Source organism: Pipistrellus hanaki (genome assembly GCF_964339955.1).
Source record: "Pipistrellus hanaki genome assembly, chromosome: 7".
Taxonomy (NCBI): Eukaryota; Metazoa; Chordata; class Mammalia; order Chiroptera; family Vespertilionidae; genus Pipistrellus; species Pipistrellus hanaki.
Genome location: NC_140509.1, coordinates 8,955,705 through 8,976,391, shown reverse-complemented (window position 1 = coordinate 8,976,391; position 20,687 = coordinate 8,955,705). Strand labels below are relative to the sequence as shown.

General features: G+C 39.7%; 1 protein-coding gene across 2 annotated transcripts in view; it reads left to right on the top strand.

Moving 5' to 3' along the window:
* BTBD9 (BTB domain containing 9) overlaps nucleotides 1–20,687 on the top strand; it is a 411,421-nt gene that overhangs the window by 41,505 nt on the left and 349,229 nt on the right. For both annotated transcript variants that reach the window (XM_084889529.1, XM_084889528.1), the window contains exons 2-4: nucleotides 7,595–7,806; nucleotides 15,211–15,574; nucleotides 16,598–16,862. In XM_084889529.1, coding sequence (XP_084745655.1) covers nucleotides 7,622–7,806; nucleotides 15,211–15,574; nucleotides 16,598–16,862 — 814 coding nt within the window. In that variant the 5' untranslated portion in view covers nucleotides 7,595–7,621. The remainder of the gene's footprint in view (nucleotides 1–7,594; nucleotides 7,807–15,210; nucleotides 15,575–16,597; nucleotides 16,863–20,687) is intronic.

Genomic DNA, 20,687 nt, shown 5'->3' with positions numbered 1-20,687 from the left:
CCTTTAAATGGGCATTTAAGTTTTTCCCCAATTTTTTCTGTTTCACAAATTGACATCTTTCTGTATTTAATTTTGTACTGTTGGGTGAATATCTAGCTTTTATCAAAATGGCTAGCCACTTTTATTGAAAAATTCACATTTCCTTCCACTAAATTGAAATGCTACACTTATATACATATATGCTAAATCCCTATGTGTAGTTGTGTATATTTCTGGATTAATACATTCCAGTGACCTGTGTCTCTAATAAGACATTGCTTTAATTGCTTAATATACGATTTGCTTTCTCATTTAGTAAGCTGGCCCTCTTATTGCTCTTTTTCCCCCCCTCTCCAGAATATATACCGAATCACATTTATTCTTCCAGATGAACTCATTTATCCCAATTTATTTTACAAACTCTGTTGTGGTTCTGATAAGGATTACTTTTAATTAGAACTGTGCCAGCTTAGCAAAACCTCTTGATAAATATAAAATTATCACTTCTTATTCTCAGTTTTCTAATCTGGGTTCCCATTTGTCAAATTATTAGTTTCTAACTATGTATCCTACCAAGAATGTTTGATTAATTTTGCTTTCTGTACTAAAGGATTGTTTTTGTTCACAATATAAGGTCAATAAAATATTTACTATGCTTTTTATGAGATGATTTAGGGATGATTGGTCTCTTTACCACATTGTATCTTTCTGTCTCGAAACAATATATGTATCTTCATTTATTTTTCTTAAATCCCTCAAAAGAGTTTTATATTTTTCTTTACATGTTCTACGAGCTTATTTCTGGGTATTGCATGTATTTTGCAACTAAAAATAGGAATATTTTTTCTAATTTTACAGGTGGTTTTTTTAGCCTAAAAGAGTACTATATAATAAAGAGGTAATATGCAAATTGACCCATCACTCCAACACACAAGATGGCCACCCCCATGTGGTCAAAGATGGTCCACCCCCATGTGGACACAAGATGGCCGGAAGGGAAGGGCAGTTGTGGGTGATCAGGCCAGCAGGGGAGGGCAGTTGGAAGGCACTAGGCCTGCAAGGGAGGGAATTTGGGAGGGACCCAGGCCTGCAGGGGAGGGCAATTGGGAGGGACCAGGCCTGCAGGGGAGGGCAGTTGGGTGCAACCAGGCTGGCAGGGGAGGGCAGTTAAGGGTGACCAGGTCTGCATGGGAGCAATTAGGCATTGATCAGGTAGGCAGGGGAGTAGTTAGGGGGGTGATCAGGCTGACAGGCAGAAGCAGTTAGGGGCAGTCAGTCAGTCAGGCGAGCAGTTGGGAGCCAGCAGCCTGTATTGTGAGAGCGGTCTAGGCTGAGGGACACCCCCTCTCCTGTGCATGAATTTCGTGCACCGGGCCTCTACACTCCCCCTTCCCCCCGTGCATGAATTTCATGCACTGGGCCTCTTGTCATGTAATATTGTAGTTTTATGTGGTCTCCTTAGTGCAGTGTTTCCCAACCTTCTCTCATGATGAGAATCACCTGGTGGAGTTGTTAAAACACAGATTCCTGAATCCCAACTAAGAAGTGCTAAACTAGAATTTTTGGGAACATATAGGTAAAATTGTATACCTAACTAGTGCTCTAACACAGATGTTATATACAGAGCACTAAGTTAGGTATGCAATTTTACCTATATGTTCTCAAAAATTCTAGTTTAGCACTTCTTAGTTGGGATTCAGGAATCTGTGTTTTAACAACTCCACCAGGTGATTCTCATCATGAGAGAAGGTTGGGAAACACTGCCTTAGTGAACCTTCCTTATTTTCTCTCATATCTTTTTAGTTCATTTTCAAGGATATTTCATGTGAGCAATCAGATTATCAGCAATAGTGACTATTTTGCCTCTTTGTTTCCTCATCAATTTAGCTTTAACTTGGTTTTCTTAATTGCTTTCTGTTTTGTTCCTAAAAATTATATAGTGATAAGAGTAGACATCCTTACCTTATTTCTGAACTTTATAGGAATGTTTCTAGTATTTTATTATTTAATGAGATATTTATATCTGTTACAGTTAGACTGTGTATGTAGCTATTAAACTTATTAATGGTTGTATAAAAAGGTATTTTAACTTTTATTGAGCTATTTATATGACCTTTTTCTCCTTTGACCTTGTAATTTGACGACTTATTCTTTTCCCTAACATTCATCATCCTTTTGGAATTGACCCACTTTGTTATGAATCCTTCTGATTAATTCTATTTTCCAATATTTTACATAGGATTGCTTTTTCATTTATACTGATTTTTGAGTGTGTGGTTATATCTTTGTGTTATGTTGGCTTCATAAGAAGAAGCAGAAAACTTTATTTTTTCTCATATGCACAGGAATAGTTGGAATTATGTGATCTTTAAAATTCTGAAGAAAACTCCTTAGAACTGTTTGGATCTGGCATATTGCCAAGTAAGGGGCCAGGAATACATTTGGGCAGGTGGGGTAGGTTATTTTCTTAGAATACTTTCTCTTATCCAAATCTAAGATTAAATAAGTGTATCAGATAAGTTCTTAGACTGCTTGTTTCAGTGGTTTTGCAGACATTGTTAGATCCTCTGGTTGTTTCTGGAGCTACTAGTATACAAAAAGTTAACATAGCAGGATTGAACTTTTATCTTTAGAAAGGAAGGCCAGCTTGCAAAGTTGTCCCTTGCCTGGTATTTGGAAACTTGGATTTTTGAAGGGTTCCTGCTGTTAATTGATAAGAGTGGCTCATTTAAACTGTGTACAAAGCAGTGTGGTTTATGTTAAATGCTGTTTTCCTTCTTGGAATCTGGAATTTGGATACAGGCAAGGCAAGGGCTACCTAACACTAACAGCCTCCTGTAAAACACTCTGGGTGTTGAGTCTCTAGCAAGCTTCCTGGTTAGAAACATTTAACTTGTGCTGTCACAGCTTTGTGGGGGAATTAAACACATCCAATGTTACTCCATTGGGAGAGGACCCTCATGTGTGAGGGCCTTCACTCCACTTGCTTTTTTATTTCGCACTGTATTCTTTTGCTGTCATAAATAACAGCCATGAGCACGGCCATATGCTGTGTCATGAGAGTCCATTTCTTATGACAGGCCCAAAACAGTGATAATAAAAAGTAGTGGCAGAGTTAAAAAATAATATTTAAAAAAACCCTAATGTAACCATGTCATTATAGGTGTGGAAACAATCTCACGGAAGCCAGAAATTTTGTCAAAGATCACCTATGTCATTAGTGAGAGAATAAGTTTCAAAACTTAAGAAACAAATCAATAAACAGTTTTGTCCCGTAAATTTAAATTTTTCCAATTTTATCTATCTAATTAAAAAATTGTTTAAAAATTACATTTATTGGTGTGTGTTTTCTAAAACATGCTTTTTTAAAAAAAGAAAGCAATGGACCCAATATGACTTTGTAGATAAGCTACAGCATTAGGTGAAAGTATTTTCTGCACAGAAGCTGTCACACTAGTAACTTGTTAGCACCATTTTCTCTTTGCAATAAAACTTAAAATGGAATCATATCCCAAATGAACTTTCTCAGCTAGTATTTTATTTGTATACTAGTCACCGGTGCACAAAATTCATACATATTAAAAGGGGATTAATTAGAGGAAATATTTTAATATTGATACTTACCCTTTATAATAAGTGTCAGAGATGAAAGAAAATTAGTAAAATGTATATGAAAATCTTACTCCTGTCAGAGTCTGGGGTGCGCTGCAGGACCCAGAGTTAAGTCCCCATCCACCTTCGCCACCTCAAAATCGAGTGAGACCCAGACCCAGCTGGCTCCACCCCCATTGGGTGAGCTCCAGACCTGGCCAGCCACACCCCCATTAAGCAGGGCACAGCCTCAGGTTCCCGGGCCTGGCTGCTAGTCAGAGGGCACAGCCTCAGGTGCCCCCTCAAGCCCCGCTGGGCGGGGGTGCAGCCTCGGGTTCACTGGCACACACTGGGCAGGGGGTGCAGCCTTAGGTCCCCCAGCGCACCCTCAGGTTCCCCAGCCTGGCGCCAGGGTATGTGGCCTGAGGTCGCTTGGCCCAGCGCCAGGGCAGGCGGCGTGGCCTGAAGTCCCTTGTCAAATCCCGCTGGGATGGGAGGTGCGGCCTGAGGTCCCCTGGCCTGGGCGCTGGGACAGGGGGCGGGGCTGGCCTGAGGTCCCCCAGCCTGGGCCAGGGCGGGGTGCATGCCTTGAGGTCCCCTGTCCCAGTCTGAGATCCCGGTCAAGCCTTGCTGGGTGGGGGGGTCCAGCCTCAGGTGCCCTGTCAAGCCCCACCTGGTGGGGGTCCAGTCTCAGGTCTCCTGTCAAGCCCCGCTGGCAGTGGGTGTGGCCTGAGGTACTCCCGCCTGGGGTAAAGGGAGCAACCTGAAGTCCCCCGCCTCAGCACCGGGATGCGGGGGGGATGCAGCTTGAGGTCCCCATCAAGCCCTGCTGGTTGGGGGATGCGGGCTGAGGTCCCCTGTCAAGCCCTACCAGGCGTGGGGTGCAGCCTGAGGTCTCCTGGGCTCCGCAACAGGGCAGGGGGGTGCGGCCTGAGGTCCCTATCAAGCCCTGCCAGGCGAGGGCTCATGTTCAGGTCCCCTGCCACAGCCCAGTGCCATGCATCCTCGGGTCCCTGCTGATTGTTATTTAAGGCTTGTTTTGGGAACTCAGCCTCTGCTGTGGGCGCAGCTGTCTTGTTTTATGGAAACCCTGCCTCCACTGTGGGGGCTGCCATTTTTGTGACGGTGTGATGGTCAATTTGCATATTCCCACTTTGTATAGGTAAGCAGATAGATTTGCACACCTGAGTGAGAGTTGTGAATCTACAACGGAGTCTAGCTCAGTGGCTCTTTTCCAGGCTGATCATTAGAATTAAGTCAGAAAAGTGATTACACATTACAGGCCAATTAAATCAGAATCTCTCATAGGTGCGGCCTGAGGTCCTCAATCATCTTTCTTTTCTTTTTAAGCTCCTCATCTGAATCCAGTATGTGGCAAGCTCATTGAGAACCTTTGGTCTAATTAAAATTCTTTCTGTATGCCAATAAAAATTGTGTTTATTCCATACTAAGAGGCTGTTTTCTATACCCAGAAATATTAGCTTTATGTCTTTTTTGGAAAAAGCATAATAAAAATGTAAATTTAGCAAAATGAAATTGTGTGACTACGAAGTTTAGATCTAGAGAACCTACTATGATATTTGCATATGTTGTAACAGTTGAAGAATTATACATTTACTTTTGAGCTAATTAACCAAAAACTAATCATTGTGCATCAATAATCATTTAGTTAATCATTTAAATCTTACTCATGATGTAAGAGAATGTTATAATAGAGAAAATATTCACTGGGTAGACACACCTCATTTTATTACAATTCTCTTTATTGTGCTTCATATATGTTGCATTTTTTACAAATTAAAGGTAAGAACTTATACCAGCAAAAATATTTTATTGCAGTACTCACTTTATTGTGGTGCTCTGCAACTGAGGTATGTCTGTATATGCATTGCATCTTTTCAGCCAGAAGAGTGTCAGTTTTGTTCAGAGTCATGCACCATCATTGAGGGAAATACAGGGAGTACTGAAAAAATGTATATATACTTGAACAGCTGATGGCTCAGTTTTGAAAATGAAATGTATTTTAATAAACACTGCTTTTATAATTATTCAAAGTGTGTATATACAGTTTTTTTATTTTTATTATACCCTTTATTTGATAGTGATGTGAGAGTTCTTGTTGACAAGGAATGGGATTTTAAAATCATGTACGAGTCACTATCAGAATTTTATGGCTGATATAGGAAATGACCGTGTTATTTTGAACATTGGTTATGTAATCTAGCCAGAAACCAAAACAAAAACTAAAGCAGTTTGAACCTTTGTCTAGTTTATAGTCAGTCCTTGATCATATGTTAGAGCAGGGATTGGCCAACTATGGCCTGAGGGTTAAATCCAGCTTTCTCCTGTAAATAGTTACTGGAACATAGCCATCCTCATTTACTTACTGTCTGTGGCTGCTTTTAGTTGAATAGTATTGTGACAGTGGCTGTATAGTTTGTAGAACCCTAAAATAATCTCTGACTCTGTTGAAAGTTTGCCAATTCCTGTGGTAGAATGTTGTATTGCACATTTGATGATTGAGTCACACATGATTTGCTGACACTTCTTAAATTAATCCTCTTAATCTGAATGTGGTCTTTCATGCACAGGTGACTGGAGATGATTCTGTTTTTAGGGCTTTCCAATGGAGGTTGCAATTGAGGGAAAGGGATTTGCCTTGGCATTGAGGTATATGCTGCTAACCCTCTGATGTTCCTAATATGGGGGGCCATATTTGTTTACTTACCAGGGGTGTCTGTTTGCCTAACTCACATCCTCCATGTTCCCCTACATCACAGTCCTTGCTGTTCCTCCCTCTGTTGGGATGGTCATGGAGTAGCAGGTAACTGGATCAGGAGGTACTCCTACTGCAGTCTCTAGGGATAAAGACCATTTTTCATACACTTTGCTAATAATGGGTTTGGATGTGAAAGTTTAAAAATTAGGAGTGGCTTAACCCTCAACCCTTTCTGGTCAAAGTGGAGAGTTCTAGAAGGTGTGTAGGGCTAGTGGAGAGAGCATATCTGGCTTAATTCCCCAAGTCTCTAGAGCAGCAGAGGGCAGTTGGCTCACCTCTGAGCTATCGACCACATCTCCACCTTGGCCCCTGGATGCTGGTGAAGGCTCTCATCCACTTCCTGGGTTACTTGTAACTGAAAAAGCAGTACCTGAGAATACATTACAGATTTAAGAATATAAACATTTTTAACTTTTGAAGCACATCACTTCCTTTTCTAACGTGAAGATGATCATTAAGTTTTGGCTTTTTGACGTGCAGTTAACATGTTGAAAGGCATGGCATACAAAAGCAAGGATGTGTCTTTAAATGAGATTAAATATAATGATCTGGTAAACCTAGGTAATGTGATCATTAGAGTTGTAAGTTTGGGCTAGAAGTTAGTCTTGAGAAAAATACTTCATTTTTGAGGAGGATTAGGATGCTTTAATAAATGTCAACTTATTTTTATGAGTACAGAAGATTGGTAATTTTTAGAAAATATTTAAGATGGTTTTAGACCCAAAGCTCTGAAAATATTTGAAATATGTTTATTCTTCTTGTGATTTATATGAAGTTTATTCTTCTTGTGATTTAGGTCTAGATCTATGCCTGAATGCATTTTCTGCTGAAGTTATTTAGTTATACCCACCTTATTAAGTCTGTCTGTGCTAAAAGAGGAGTTCTTCTGGTGCTTGATTTTCTTCTTTCTGAAGTTCTGAGAAGTAAGGGACCTGTATTTGGCATAGAGTTCTAGATTGTGATATTTCTTTGTACTGCTAGTATTTGAGCACCCTGGCATTTATTTTTGCTTTCCCAGTGTGAAAACGCAGTGAAGGAAGGTAGTGTGCTAATGGAAGCAAGCAGAATTGCTTCTCACAGTAAATGGGTTAATGAAGATATCAATAATGATAAAACCTCTCTCATGTGAGTGTTTTAAAATGCGTAGTTTAAATTTTTATTTAGCTATGCTTATGGTATGTGATGTTTTTACATGTATTCTCCTCCCTCTTCCCCCCACTAACTTTCATCCCTTTTTTATCCTAGATCAGCGACTATTATCTATTCTACAAAATGAGTAACAGCCACCCACTTCGCCCCTTTACTGCAGTGGGGGAAATTGATCACGTGCACATTTTATCTGAACATATTGGTGCCTTGTTGATTGGGGAAGAATATGGTGATGTCACATTTGTTGTGGAAAAGAAACGTTTTCCTGCTCACCGGGTAATTTTAGCAGCGAGGTGCCAATATTTTCGGTAAGTCTGTAATACTTTATGAAGATTCAAGTTAACTTAGAGTAACATTGATTTTTTTTTTACTCTATAAAAATATGTAACAACAACAAGAAATATATAACATAGCATAACAATAAATATTAGCAATACTTCCATTCAACATCTAAAAGAATTTCATCTTTATAGACTTTTTGTTATTTTTTGAAAATCACCATTTTCTTCAGAAACCATTTTAGAACTATTGGCTTAGAAGGCTCTTCAGGCTAGACTGTACCCAATCCACCAATTTTCAGGATCTCAAGAATATTTTTTAGGCTGAGTCTTTACTGTCTTCACCTCTTCTCACCATTGATTACTAATGGAAGTTAAATAGATATATTGGCAGATAAGCTTCTCGTTATACAGACAGATGGTTCTCTGGACTTTCTAATGAACTTGAATACCTCTTAGTTTCAGGTTACTGAGATCCAGGACCTGTAGGTAACTCAACGGATCTCTCTCTAAGACAAGCATTTGATAACCCCAAATTAGAAACAAGTTTTTTTTGTTGTTGTTAATCCTTACCCGAGCATATTTTCCCATTAATTTTTAGAGGGAGTGGAAGGGAGGGGAAGAGAGCGAGAAACAGCAATGTGAGAGAGACACATTGATTGATTGATTGCCTCCTGCACACACCCTGACCAGGGCCAGGGATCAAACCTGTAACTAAGGTATGCCCTTTACCAGAATTTAATCCTTGACCTTTAGTTCATGGGTCCACACTCTGTCCATTGAGCCAAATCCATTAGGGCTAAATAAAACAGCTATTTTCTGAGATTTTTTCATAGTTATACTAGAACTAAAATTAGACAAAATATTTATGCATTTAATTAATATAAAAATTTTACTTAATATAAAGCTATTGTTTATTACTCAAACCCTTAATTTCCAGGGTGATAAATGTTAAAGTGAGCTCTAATTACTCTGTGTTATATCTAATGTTAGTTAAAAGGGGGTCATCATTGAACGATAATTTGTCTTTAATAAATCCATTAGTCTATATCTATAAAGTCATTGATTTACATGGGAAACTTGATATCTAAAATTGAGATGCTGATGGCTAAGAAAAAAATTCAGTTACCCTCTAGTGAAAACTGCAGCCTAAGTTTTATAATCAGAAATAACTAAGACAACAAAACAGCAACACCTAGAGTCACACAGGAAAGGGTGTCTCTTATAAGTATTTACTATTGGATGAGAATTTTATAGATCTGATAACAATTTGTAGAGCATCCCATCTTACGTAAAAAGTGACACTGTAGATGAAGTGAGGAGCCTGGAAAACAGAGGAGTCTACTATTAAGAGTTCTCACTCACACTCTCTGATTCCTCTTGCTAATGGCCTTGCTCTAGTCATTATTTGTTACCAGCCTTGTCATCTGCACACTTTTTTTGTTTCTTTCCCATTTCTTAACTTTTGGTTCACTCACTATTTAGTGTTTTTTGAAAAGTCCATTCTTTTATTTTTTAAATATGTTTTTATTGATTTCAGAGATAGGAAAGGAGAGGGAAAGAGGGATAGAAACATCATTGATGAGAGAGAATCAGTGATCAGCTGTCTCCTGCACACCCCCCACTGGGGATTGACCCCGCAGTCCAGGCATATGCCCTGACCGGAATTGAACTCTGAACTCTTGGTTTATGGGTTGACCTTAAACCTCTGAGCCACTCAGCCAGGCTGAAGAATTCATTCTTTATTGAGTCAGAACTTTTCAGCTTTATGTTTAATATTTTTTAATAGTTTATACCTTACCTTTTTTCAAAAATAATTTGAGACAACTATAAGTGGGTATATTTTAGGTAATCAGTATATTCTTGAAAGAAACTAAAATACTTAAAAAATTAAAGATCATATTAAATAAATGGAATATACTCTCCTTTCTTGTTGACCTTTTCTTAATGTCTATGGATATTGAACCTTAATGTCTGGTGGCTCACAAGGCTATCCTCAGAGTCTTAAATTCTCATTGCAGATAACATTCCTGTGCAAGATAGGTCAACTAACTGTCAGGAGTCAGGAGAGGCTTTACTAAGTGTCATAGAACCTATCAATTCCCAAATAAGGACAAACTGTACAGGAGGGAACTTGAGTTCCATAAGTTGGAGTTCATATTTAGGATTCCAAGGAGCTTCATCAAAGCCACCTTTTTCTTTGTTTTTGTTTTACATTTTTTCTCTTTTTTATTATTTAAGATATTACAAAAAGTAATACATATGTCTCCTATTTCCCCCCCAATTGATCTTCCCCCAGCCTCCCCTACTGCCCCTCACCCCTCGTCAAAGCCACATTTATTTATTTATTTATTTATTTATTTATTTTTATACTAGTGACCCGGTGCACAAAATTCGTGCATTTGGGGCGGGGGGGAGGTGTCCCTCAGCCCAGCCTGCACTCTCTCCAATATGGGACATCCCTCTCACAATGCAGGACTGCTGGCTCCCAACTGCTCCCCTGCCTGCCTTTCTGATTGCCCTTAACAGCTTCTGCCTGCCAGCCTGATCATCCCCTAATCACTCCCATGCCAGCCTGATTGATGTCTAACTGCTTCCCTGCCAGCCTGTTGGCCCCAAATTCCCTCCTCTGCCAGCCTGGTCACCCCTAACTGCCCTCCCCTGCAAGGTTGATCACCCCCAACTGCCCTCCCTTGCAGGCCTGGTGCCTCCCAACTGCCCTTCCCTGCTGGCCATCTTGTGGTGGCCATCTTGTTTTACATAGAGGCAGGATCTTTAACCACATGGGAGCAGCCATCTTGATCTTGTGTGTTGAAGTGATGGTCAATCTGCATATTATTCTTTTATTAGACAGAATAGAGGCCTGGTGCACGTGTGGGGGCCAGCTAGTTTGCCCTGAAGGGTATCCTGGATCAGGGTGGGTGTTCCCTTGAGGCATAGGGCAGCCTGGGTGAGGGACCTGTGGTGGTTTGCAGGCCAGCCATGCTCCCTGGTGACCCAAGTGGAGGTCCTGGTATCTGGGGTTTATTTATCTTCTACAATTGAAACTTTGTAGCCTGGAGTGGAGCCAAGTCTTCTGCTTGCTCCATGGCTGCTGCCATTTCTGTTTGGATTTGTTTACCTTCTATAATTGAAATTGTAGCCTTGAGTGGAGGCTTAGAGCAGCTAGGACAGGCGGAAAGCGTGGCTTCTTCCATTGCTAGAGAAATCCAAGCCTCCCTCCTGCTCTCTGTGGCGCAGCCATCTTGGTTGGGGTTAATTTGCGTACTCATCTGATTGGCTGGTGGGTGTGACTGATGGGCGTGGCTTGTGGGTGTAGTGGAGGCATGGTCAATTTGCATATTACTATTTTAATAGATAAGATTTTTATTTATTTCAGAGAGGGAGGAGAGAGAGAGAGGGAGATAGAAACATCAGTGATGAGAGAGAATTACTGATAAGCTGCCTCCTGCACACCCCACACTGGGAATCGAGCCCACAACCCGGGCATGTTGCCCTGACTAGGAATTGAACCATGATCTCCTGGTTCATAGATGGACACTCAACCACTGTGCTACACCAGCTAGGCTAAAGCCACTTTAAGAGCATTGAGAATCCATGTGAATATCATGGGTCACACTGGAGTAAGTCTTGGTGAGATCTTCCAAGGAAGGTGTTTTTAATCTTGCAATTTTAAATTTGTGGTTGAATGTACTCTGGATTAATTAAAATATTCAAGAGTGTTTTTAGGCAGAATATAACCCAATGAAGAGGTATGCTCAGAATACCATATTTTCCGGCGTATAAGATGACTTTTGAAACGAAAAAAAGCCTGCTCAGATTGGCCGGAGTCAGAGAGGTGGTCTATTAAAAAAAGAACTGGTGTTGCCTCGGAAGTGGGGGGTAGTCTTATACAGCGAATATAGGCCTAAACCTATGTTTTAACTGTAAAATTAGAGAGTCGTCTTATACGCCCGGTCGTCTTATACGCCAGAAAATACAGTATTCATGACTTTTTTGTGGGATGGTTTCAGCTATTTTCCTGAGTCAAGCAAGAATGCTGGATGCTGGGAGAGGGTGAGAAGAGTTCCTGGCAGGTGTGGAGAGAACCCTTGAAATGCTAGTCTTGCTCTGAGAGTGTTAGGAGCAGGGGGAATCTCTTTTTGCCCCCTATTCTCTTGTTCTCATTTTCACATGTTTCCTGTTTCACTCTACTCTTCCTTTTCTGCTTTCCTCCTTTGTCATGGTCCGGTTGCCCTTTCTTTTCTGATAGAGTGAAAGTTTAATTGGTTCTTATTATTTCTCTAGAGTCATAGAGGTAGAAATTAAAATTCATTATATGACTGAATTTTCTAATTTTAATTCTTTAGATGAAGAGATAAGCAATAATGTGGGGATTTTTTAAAAATCTGACAAATACTGAAAGACAAAAAAATCAAATCACCCATAATTCCATTACCAACTTCAATTTCATTTTTAATTTATAAAGTAACAATGAAAACCCTTTCCTCCAAGCTGTCTAATCCCATTCCCCAGAGACAACCACTGTCAACAGTTTAATATGAATTTTCCCTGATTTTTCTTAATATAAATAGGTGTCCTATATAATAAAAGGCTAATATGCAAGTTGAACAAATGGCAGAACAACCGGTCGCTATGATGTGCAATGACCACCAGGGGCAGATGCTCAACATCCCCCAAGGGCACCTGGACCACGGGAGGGCACAGGCCGGGCTGAGGGGGACCCCCCTAAAATGTACAATTTCGTGCACCGGGCCTCTAGTATTTATATATACACCTATGTACATACAAATACGAGTATGTGCTGTACACTTTTTTTACCCAACACATGGATCTGATCTGCAACATAACTGCTATCTCCTGGACATCTTTACGAACAGTATATATTGCCCTCTTTTGGTCTTTCTAATGGCTGCATAGAATGTATATATCACAATTTTTTTAGTCACATTCCTGTTGATGGACACTTTAAGATTTGTTTCATTATCTCCATTATTTCAGTATCTATTTAAAAAATATATATATTTTTATTGATTTTTTACAGAGAGGAAGGGATAGAGATAGAGAGCTAGAAACGTCGATGAGAGAGAAACACCGACCAGCTGCCTCTTGCACACCCCCTACCGGGGATGTGCCCACAACCAACGTACATGCCCCTGACCAGAATCGACACTCTACCACTGAGCCAAACCGGTTTCGGCCAGTATCTATTTTTATAAGTTTCTCTTTATAATCATGCTTTATTAAATCTCTCCAGCTGCATCCTAAAAGTGAGATTACTGCTGAAACCGGTTTGGCTCAGTGGATAGAGCATCGGTCTGTGGACTGAAAGGTCCTAGGTTTGATTCCAGTCAAGGGCATGTACATTGGTTGCGGGCACATCCCTGGTAGGGGGTGTGCAGGAGGCAGCTGGTCGATGATGATTCTCTCATCGATGTTTCTAGCTATCTATCCCTCTCCCTTCTTCTCTGTGAAAAATCAATAAAATATATTAAAAAAATAAAAAAATAAAAGTGAGATTACTGAGTTGAAGGTATGCATCTTTTAGATTTAAATTACTTTCCAAAAAGGGGTGCCTATTTATACTCAAAGCAGTGAATGAAAGAACTTGTTTTTACATTGCTTTTGCAGCACTGGATATTAACAGGTTTTTTAATTTGTCAATCTAACAGAATGGCACCTGGTTGTGTTTAGTTGTTTTTTTCTATAGTTTTACTTTTTTGTTTTCTTCAACTTTTTTACTAGGGGGATTTTAAAAAAGTACTAGATAATTGTGTCCCATTTTTCTCCCTCCAGCCAGCCCCTATCCTTCCCCTCCTTGCCCCCACCAATGGCTTCACCAACCTATTGCCAGTGTCCAAGGGCTATGCATATACTATCTATCTAATGAAAGGATAAGATGCAAATTAACTGTCACTCTGTCAAAAAGATGGCAGCACCCATAGCCACAAGATGGTGATGCCTAGTCCTTTCAGCCCTGTCAAAGCCCCCCAGTCCTGGGGGGGCGGGAGGGGGGGGCAGGAGGAGGGGCAGCTGCTGAGAGAGGACAGCATGAGTGGCCTGGCAGAATGCTTGCCTCGTTGCCACGGTGACAAGGCAAGCGTTCTGCAGATGGGCCCTTGGGCTGCAGATGGGCCCCTGGGCAGCAGGCGCGGAGCCGCCAGGCCCCACAGAGAGCTACTGGTGCACGGATTCGTGCACAGGGCTACTAGTAAGTATATAAGTTCTTCGGTTTATCTCTCCTTGTCCCCCCACCTCTACATCAAGGTATGTCAGTCTGTTCCTTACCTCCATGCTTCAGGTCTCTTACTTCGTTGGTCAATTCATTTTGTTTATTAGATTCCACAAATAAGTGAGACCATGTGATATTTGTCTTTCTTAGTTTATTTCACTTAGCATAATATTTTCCAGGTCCGTCCATGCTGTCCCAAAGGGTAAGAGATCCCTCTTTTTTACAGCTGTAAAATATTGCATTGTGTAATTTTTACCCATTCATCTACTGATGGACACTTGGCCTGTTGCCAAATCTTAGGAGTTTAACTTTTTTTTTTTTTTTAAATCCTCAGCAAGGTTATTTTCTCCATTTATCTTTAGAGAGAATGGGAGGGAGGGAGGGAGGATGGAAAGAGAGAGAGAGAAGAGAAGAGAAGAGAAGAGAAGAGAAGAGAAGAGAAGAGAAGAGAAGAGAAGAGAGAAAAAAATTGATATGAGAGAGACACATTGCTTGGTTGCCTTCTGCATGGGCCCGACCAGGACCAGGAATTGAACCTGCAATCCAGTATGTGCCCTTGACCAGGAATCAAGCCTGTGACATTTAGGTCCTTGGACCAACACTCTAATCACTATGGAGTTATGCTTTTTAAATGGCTTTATTGGTCTTTAACATGTTTATATTGTTTCACTATTCCTCTCAAAAGAGCATTTTTTAAAAAAATTATTCTTTATTTTTTATTGATTTCAGTCAGAGGGGAAGGGAGAGGGAGAGAGAGAGAAACATCAATGATAAGAGAGAATCATTGATTGGCTTCCTCCTGTACATCCCCTACATTGAGCCCACAACCCAGGCATGCGCCCTTCACTGGAATCGAATCTGGGAATCTTCTGTCCACAGGTCGATGCTCTAACCACAGAGCCAAACCAGCCAGGGCAAAAAGAGCATTTTTATCTGTGTATTTTTAATGAATGTCTATTCCATATCTTGAGTTTTCAGGATATTTCATTATTTCACTTGTTTATAGAATTAATTCAAAATAGTTTTAAAGGTATTTCTCTTAGTTTCTTTGAGAACTTCAAATGATAACTAAGCATTTCTTTACCTGTATCTTTATGTCATTAAACAAATTTATGTTTGTATAATGTTGATACCCGTGATTTCATGATTTTGTAGCAATCTTACTTGAGGTTTTTCTCGTGCATTTTTTCTCTGACGTGCAGAGCATTGCTGTATGGTGGAATGCGAGAATCTCAGCCAGAAGCAGAAATCCCCCTCCAGGACACCACTGCGGAAGCCTTCACCATGCTACTCAAGTACATCTACACTGGGCGGGCGACACTGACGGATGAGAAGGAGGAGGTGCTGCTGGACTTTCTGAGCCTGGCTCATAAATATGGATTTCCAGAGCTGGAGGATTCTACCTCTGAGTATCTCTGCACCATACTCAACATTCAGAATGTCTGTATGACTTTTGACGTGGCCAGTCTCTACTCACTGCCCAAGTTAACTTGCATGTGCTGCATGTTTATGGACAGAAATGCTCAGGAGGTGCTCTCAAGTGAAGGCTTCCTCTCTCTTTCTAAGGTGTGTCATTGTCTGCAAGTAACTTGCAGGCATGCCTGGTCTTATTTATATCTGTACAGTAGAAATGCCCCAATGGACTAAGAAAAAATAAAAGTCAGAGGCGTGGAAGAGGTTGTCCAACCAACTGCCTGTGGCTCCTGAGACCCTAGATCATATAAGAGAAGGACAGATTGCTTCTGTTTTCTCTTAAGGTTCTTTTGGTAAATTCCAAGTGCAGAAGAGACTATGATGCTAGGTGGTTGTTTTCAATGTGGTCTTGCATACTGCTTTTGGAACTTGTATTTCTTTGATAAAGACAATAATTCCGTATTATGAGAGGGAAAATTCATAAGGGAGATGTGTTGCTATATGTCTCTAAATTAGTTTCTCAAAATTCACTGTTAATGGCGCTGTATACTGAATAATAGCTAGAGTAAAACTTTTGCTCAAACCTTTTTCTGAACCTTGGTGGCTGTCTCTCTTTTCCCTTTCAGTGTTTCTCCTAGGACCTGAATATTTTGAAGAGAAAACTTATTTGAAAAGCTACACATCTTGTTTTGAGTTTAAACTATGATTTTTATTATCCTACTTTATTTTTATTATAGAAACAAGGTCTTTGAGGGCTGCACCAGTGTTGCTGGGGGGTCTGAAAATCTGAGAACCAAAAATAATGATAGCACAGTAATACTGTGAAGGGAAAGATTTTGAATTTTAAATGCTATATGTATCTTACTGACCCATAAAGGTAAACTCTTCTGAAGAACATGAATGGAAAGACAGATCCTCATGTTGCTGTTTTTCTTCTTATTTTATTAAAAGATGGATGCAGATGTGTAGGAAACACTGGATGTTTGAAGTAGTGGTATAAGATGCCTACAGCTAGTCACACAGCCATGTGCAAGAGAGTACATGGCACAGAATATGGAGAGAAGATTGTCAAAGAGAATTCATTGTTTACATATAATGATAACTTGCAGTTCTGTTGGATACTGCACATGGTTGAGCTCCATAATAACTGGAATTTGTTCTTGTTATCCTTTTCAGACAGCACTTCTAAACATCGTATTAAGAGATTCATTTGCAGCTCCTGAAAAAGATATTTTCCTAGCCTTGTTTAACTGGTGTAAGCACAATTCAAAGGAGAATCATGCAGAAATCATGCAGGCTGTGCGTTTGCCTCTGATGAGCCTCACCGAACTGCTCAATGTTGTGAGGCCTTCGGGACTACTATCTCCTGATGCCATTCTGGATGCTATTAAAGTTCGATCAGAGAGCCGGGATATGGACCTCAATTACAGAGGCATGCTCAGTAAGTACCTGTTCATCCTAATCTCACCAAAAGTTCTGTTTGCATTGTGTGACAGTCTCAGCTATGAAACCATAATGTAGGTATATATGGAACATACAGGTCTAAGAACATATAGCTCTACTTCCTACAGAGATTGCATAGCCATTGTAGATTTCCAAATAGTATTTCTTGCCATCCTTGGACAAATTTCTCCAGCTATTCCATAGTGTAAGAAATAGATACTTTCCTCAAAATTTTTCCTCCTTTCTCCATCAAATCAGTGCTAACTACATGCTATGTGCTCATTATTTTAGGCAGCATGAATATACAGATTCTAAATAACAATAATAACTTAACATGTATGTAGCATTTCCACCACTTATGTGATGATTTTTCTTAACCTGTTAACCGAGTGGGACCTATAAATACGTCAAACGTAAACAATATTGGGAACTGGTTTCTTGAAATATATGTTGCGCCCTGAGAGGGACGGTATATATTTTTTATAATCTTTATAATTGTTTATAAAATTTATAATTTTTTAATTTGATGTTTCCATTTTTTGCTGGTATTCTTTTCTATTTGCTTGTAATTTTGCATTTTCCTTTGTGCTTTATATAAAAATAAACGAAAAAATATATATTTCATTTATTTTAATTAAGTATAAATAAATAAAATAATAATATAAAATTACGTCTACTGGGCGTGACTTACTGACCCATCCCAGTGAAAGAGTATGCGCCCGTTGTACGTTGTGTAATTAAAAAGGGAACTCCCTGGTTAACAGGTTAATAAATAAAAACAATGTATTGACTATCTGCTGTATGAATTGAAGTGAAAGATAGTTGAGAAATAGTATGGTAGCTGCAGGGAATAGGTTTGGAGAGATCCAGTAGGGGATTTGGAGGTGCTAGAGAATGGTACTAGATAAGGTATTGGGAGGATGGGAGGGGGAGGGTTACAAGATAAGTAATATTATTTTATTTTATTGATTTAGAGAGAGAGGAAAAGAGGGAGAGAGGGAGGGAGAAAGTGAGAGGGGAAGAAGGGAGGGAGATAGGAAGATATTTGTTGTTCCACTTATTTATGCATTCATTGGTTGATTCTTGTATGTGCCCTGACTGGATATGGAACTTGGAACCTTGGCATATAGGGATGAGGCTCTAACCAACTGAGCTACCTGGCCAGGGCCTAATTTTAGACTTTCTGAACTCTCATTGTTAGATCCTTTTATATAAGCTCCTTTTTCCCTTCTTGCTCTAGTATGTGTGTATTCTAATATATATCCATATACTAATATATATGAATATATATGTGAATATATATATATATATATATATATATATATATATATATATATATGTATCTTTATTGATTTTTTTTACAGAGAAGAAGGGAGAGTGATAGAGAGTTAGAAACACCAATGAGAGAGAAACATCGGTCAGCTGCCTCCTGCACACCCCCTACTGGGGATGTGCCTTCAACCAAGGTACATGCCCTCAGAATCGAACCTGGGACTCTTGAGTCTGCAGGCCAATGCTCTATATACTGAGCCAAACCAGTTAGGGTCTTCTTGCCCTAGTTTTGATTTGAGGTGCTGATAGAGTCCCGTATCTGGGTTCGTTATAGGGGTGGCTTCAGACATTGTTGCGGGCATATGGAAGTGCTCAGACCTGGGTTGTAATAAACCAATGAAATTACCATGAAAGGGAGTAATCCAACCAGTTAAGGGCTACTTGGTTCAAGAATGGACATATGCAATTATTCCTCTTTAATGTTAGCTTTTTATTTTGGAATAATTCAGTGGGAACTCAAGGAAGAGATTATACAAATGTTTGGGAATCTTCTATCTAACTTCTAAATTTGAGAAATGATTAAGTAGCAGCCTGTTTTTCTGACTTTTAAATTAAATGAATAGTAAAATCAATAATATAACTACTAAGAAAGCATATCACTTTCCCATCAGATTCTAAAAAATAAGTTAGCTATTTTCTAAATAAATGTTGTCCAAACATTTATATCATTATTTCTTTCAACATATTTCCTTATTGTTAGGGGAAAAAAGGGTCTAAAGTTTCAGAACTGTTCCTAAGATTATTTTCCTGTTTAGTGGTGAATTGCTAGAAGGCTGAGTCCAGCATTTTTCCCCCTTTAAATCAGTAGGATGAAGGTCCTTTTCAGCTCTTCTATGTTTCCACTAGAGGCCCTGTATACAAAATTCATGCATGGGTAGGGTCCCTAGGCCTGGCCAGGGATCAGGGCCAGTTGGGGCCTTCTGGCTGCCGGCCGGGGCCTCCCTTACCCAGATGGGGCCTCCCTTCATTCCTTGCCGCTCCCTGGTGGTCAGTGCACGTCATAGCGAGCAAACTCCTAGTCTCCCAGTTGAACTCCCGAGGGGACACTAGCTCCTTAATCCCTCATCCTGTATTTTTGAGAGGTCTTTTTTCTCTACTGATAGACAAATATAAAAAATAAGAATATTTATGGATTGAATTATTTTATTATGATTTGGATTTTCTCATGTTTACCTTTTGTGTTAAATTTATCATTTAGCTATATAGATTTTGTATTTTTATCCTGAGAGGTACTCAGATTATAGTTACCATGAAAGAATTGCTACTGTGTAAATGTTGCCTGTTTTGAAGTGAAAGATACTTTTGGAGAATCTTTATAAAAAACAGAAAAGTTCTCAAGTACTCTTGAAATAAACTTCAAAAGACAACTTAAACTTCTGGTAGAAGTTTTATTTCAATTTTAGACCTTTCGTTATAGTCACTTGAAATTCCTATGCCTAGTATGTTATTTCTAGCTTGATAAGTGAAGAAACTTATGTTTAGAGAAAATATAAGGGTAATGCAGTTTCTGAATCTGAAAGTTCAAGTTCCCGCTTTTGTTGTCTTGGCCCTGATAGTGGTGTCAGAACTCGAGGAAATGGTTTCAGTGGTGGGTAGCTGCAGACTTTGGACCACCTCTCATGCCCAGCAGAAAGGGATTATTCAGGTTTCTTCTTACTAGGCATTTTACACATCATTGTTATTTGAAAAGCACAAATTTGAAACTTTTGTTTGTTTGCTTGCTTTATAAAGTGCTTCATCTCTAGATTGGAGACATCAGGAGTCGGGCTTTTCTGTCTAGTTCACTGAGCTAGTCCTAGACCTTCACATGGTATGGGGTGCAGAACAAGTCCACAGTAAACGTTTTGTGACTTATACAGTACTTTAGCATGTATTATTTGTAGCATGACCTTCACAGTAATCCTGTGGGTGGTTGGGCAAAGTGTTATTTTCAGATGAGAAAACAGATTCACAGAGACCAAGAAGCTTCAGGTAGAGCCTGAGTCTCAAGGTTAGGTTTTCTTGCTTTAAGTCTAACTTTTAAAAAATATATCATGCTGCTTCTTTCCTCTGGGTTTTAGGTCATCTTAGAGGGAAGGGATTAGAAAGAGGGGATAAGTATGTCCTTCATATAAAAAACCATTCATGAAGGAGGTATCAGAGCAGGGCCCTTGGAGACAGACTGCATGGCTGTCATTGCGGCTCTGATACTGGCTGGCCATGTGACCTCGGTCAAGAAAGTCCATCTACGTAATCTTTCTCCTGCCCACACTTACCCATCTGCGAAATGGTTGTAGTAGTAATATTATACCTCAAAGGATTTTGATGAGAAGTAAGTCAAAGGAATTAATAATAAAAATGAAGAATATGTATGATTACCATGAGTTAACAGAATTTAAGAAGTTATCAATAGGATGCACTTAAGCTTCTGGTGGTAAGAAGTTGAGCCAGGACTAGGTTTTTTTGTCTGAGTTGCCTTAGTCTTTGCAAGTTGAACAAACCCATCCCAATT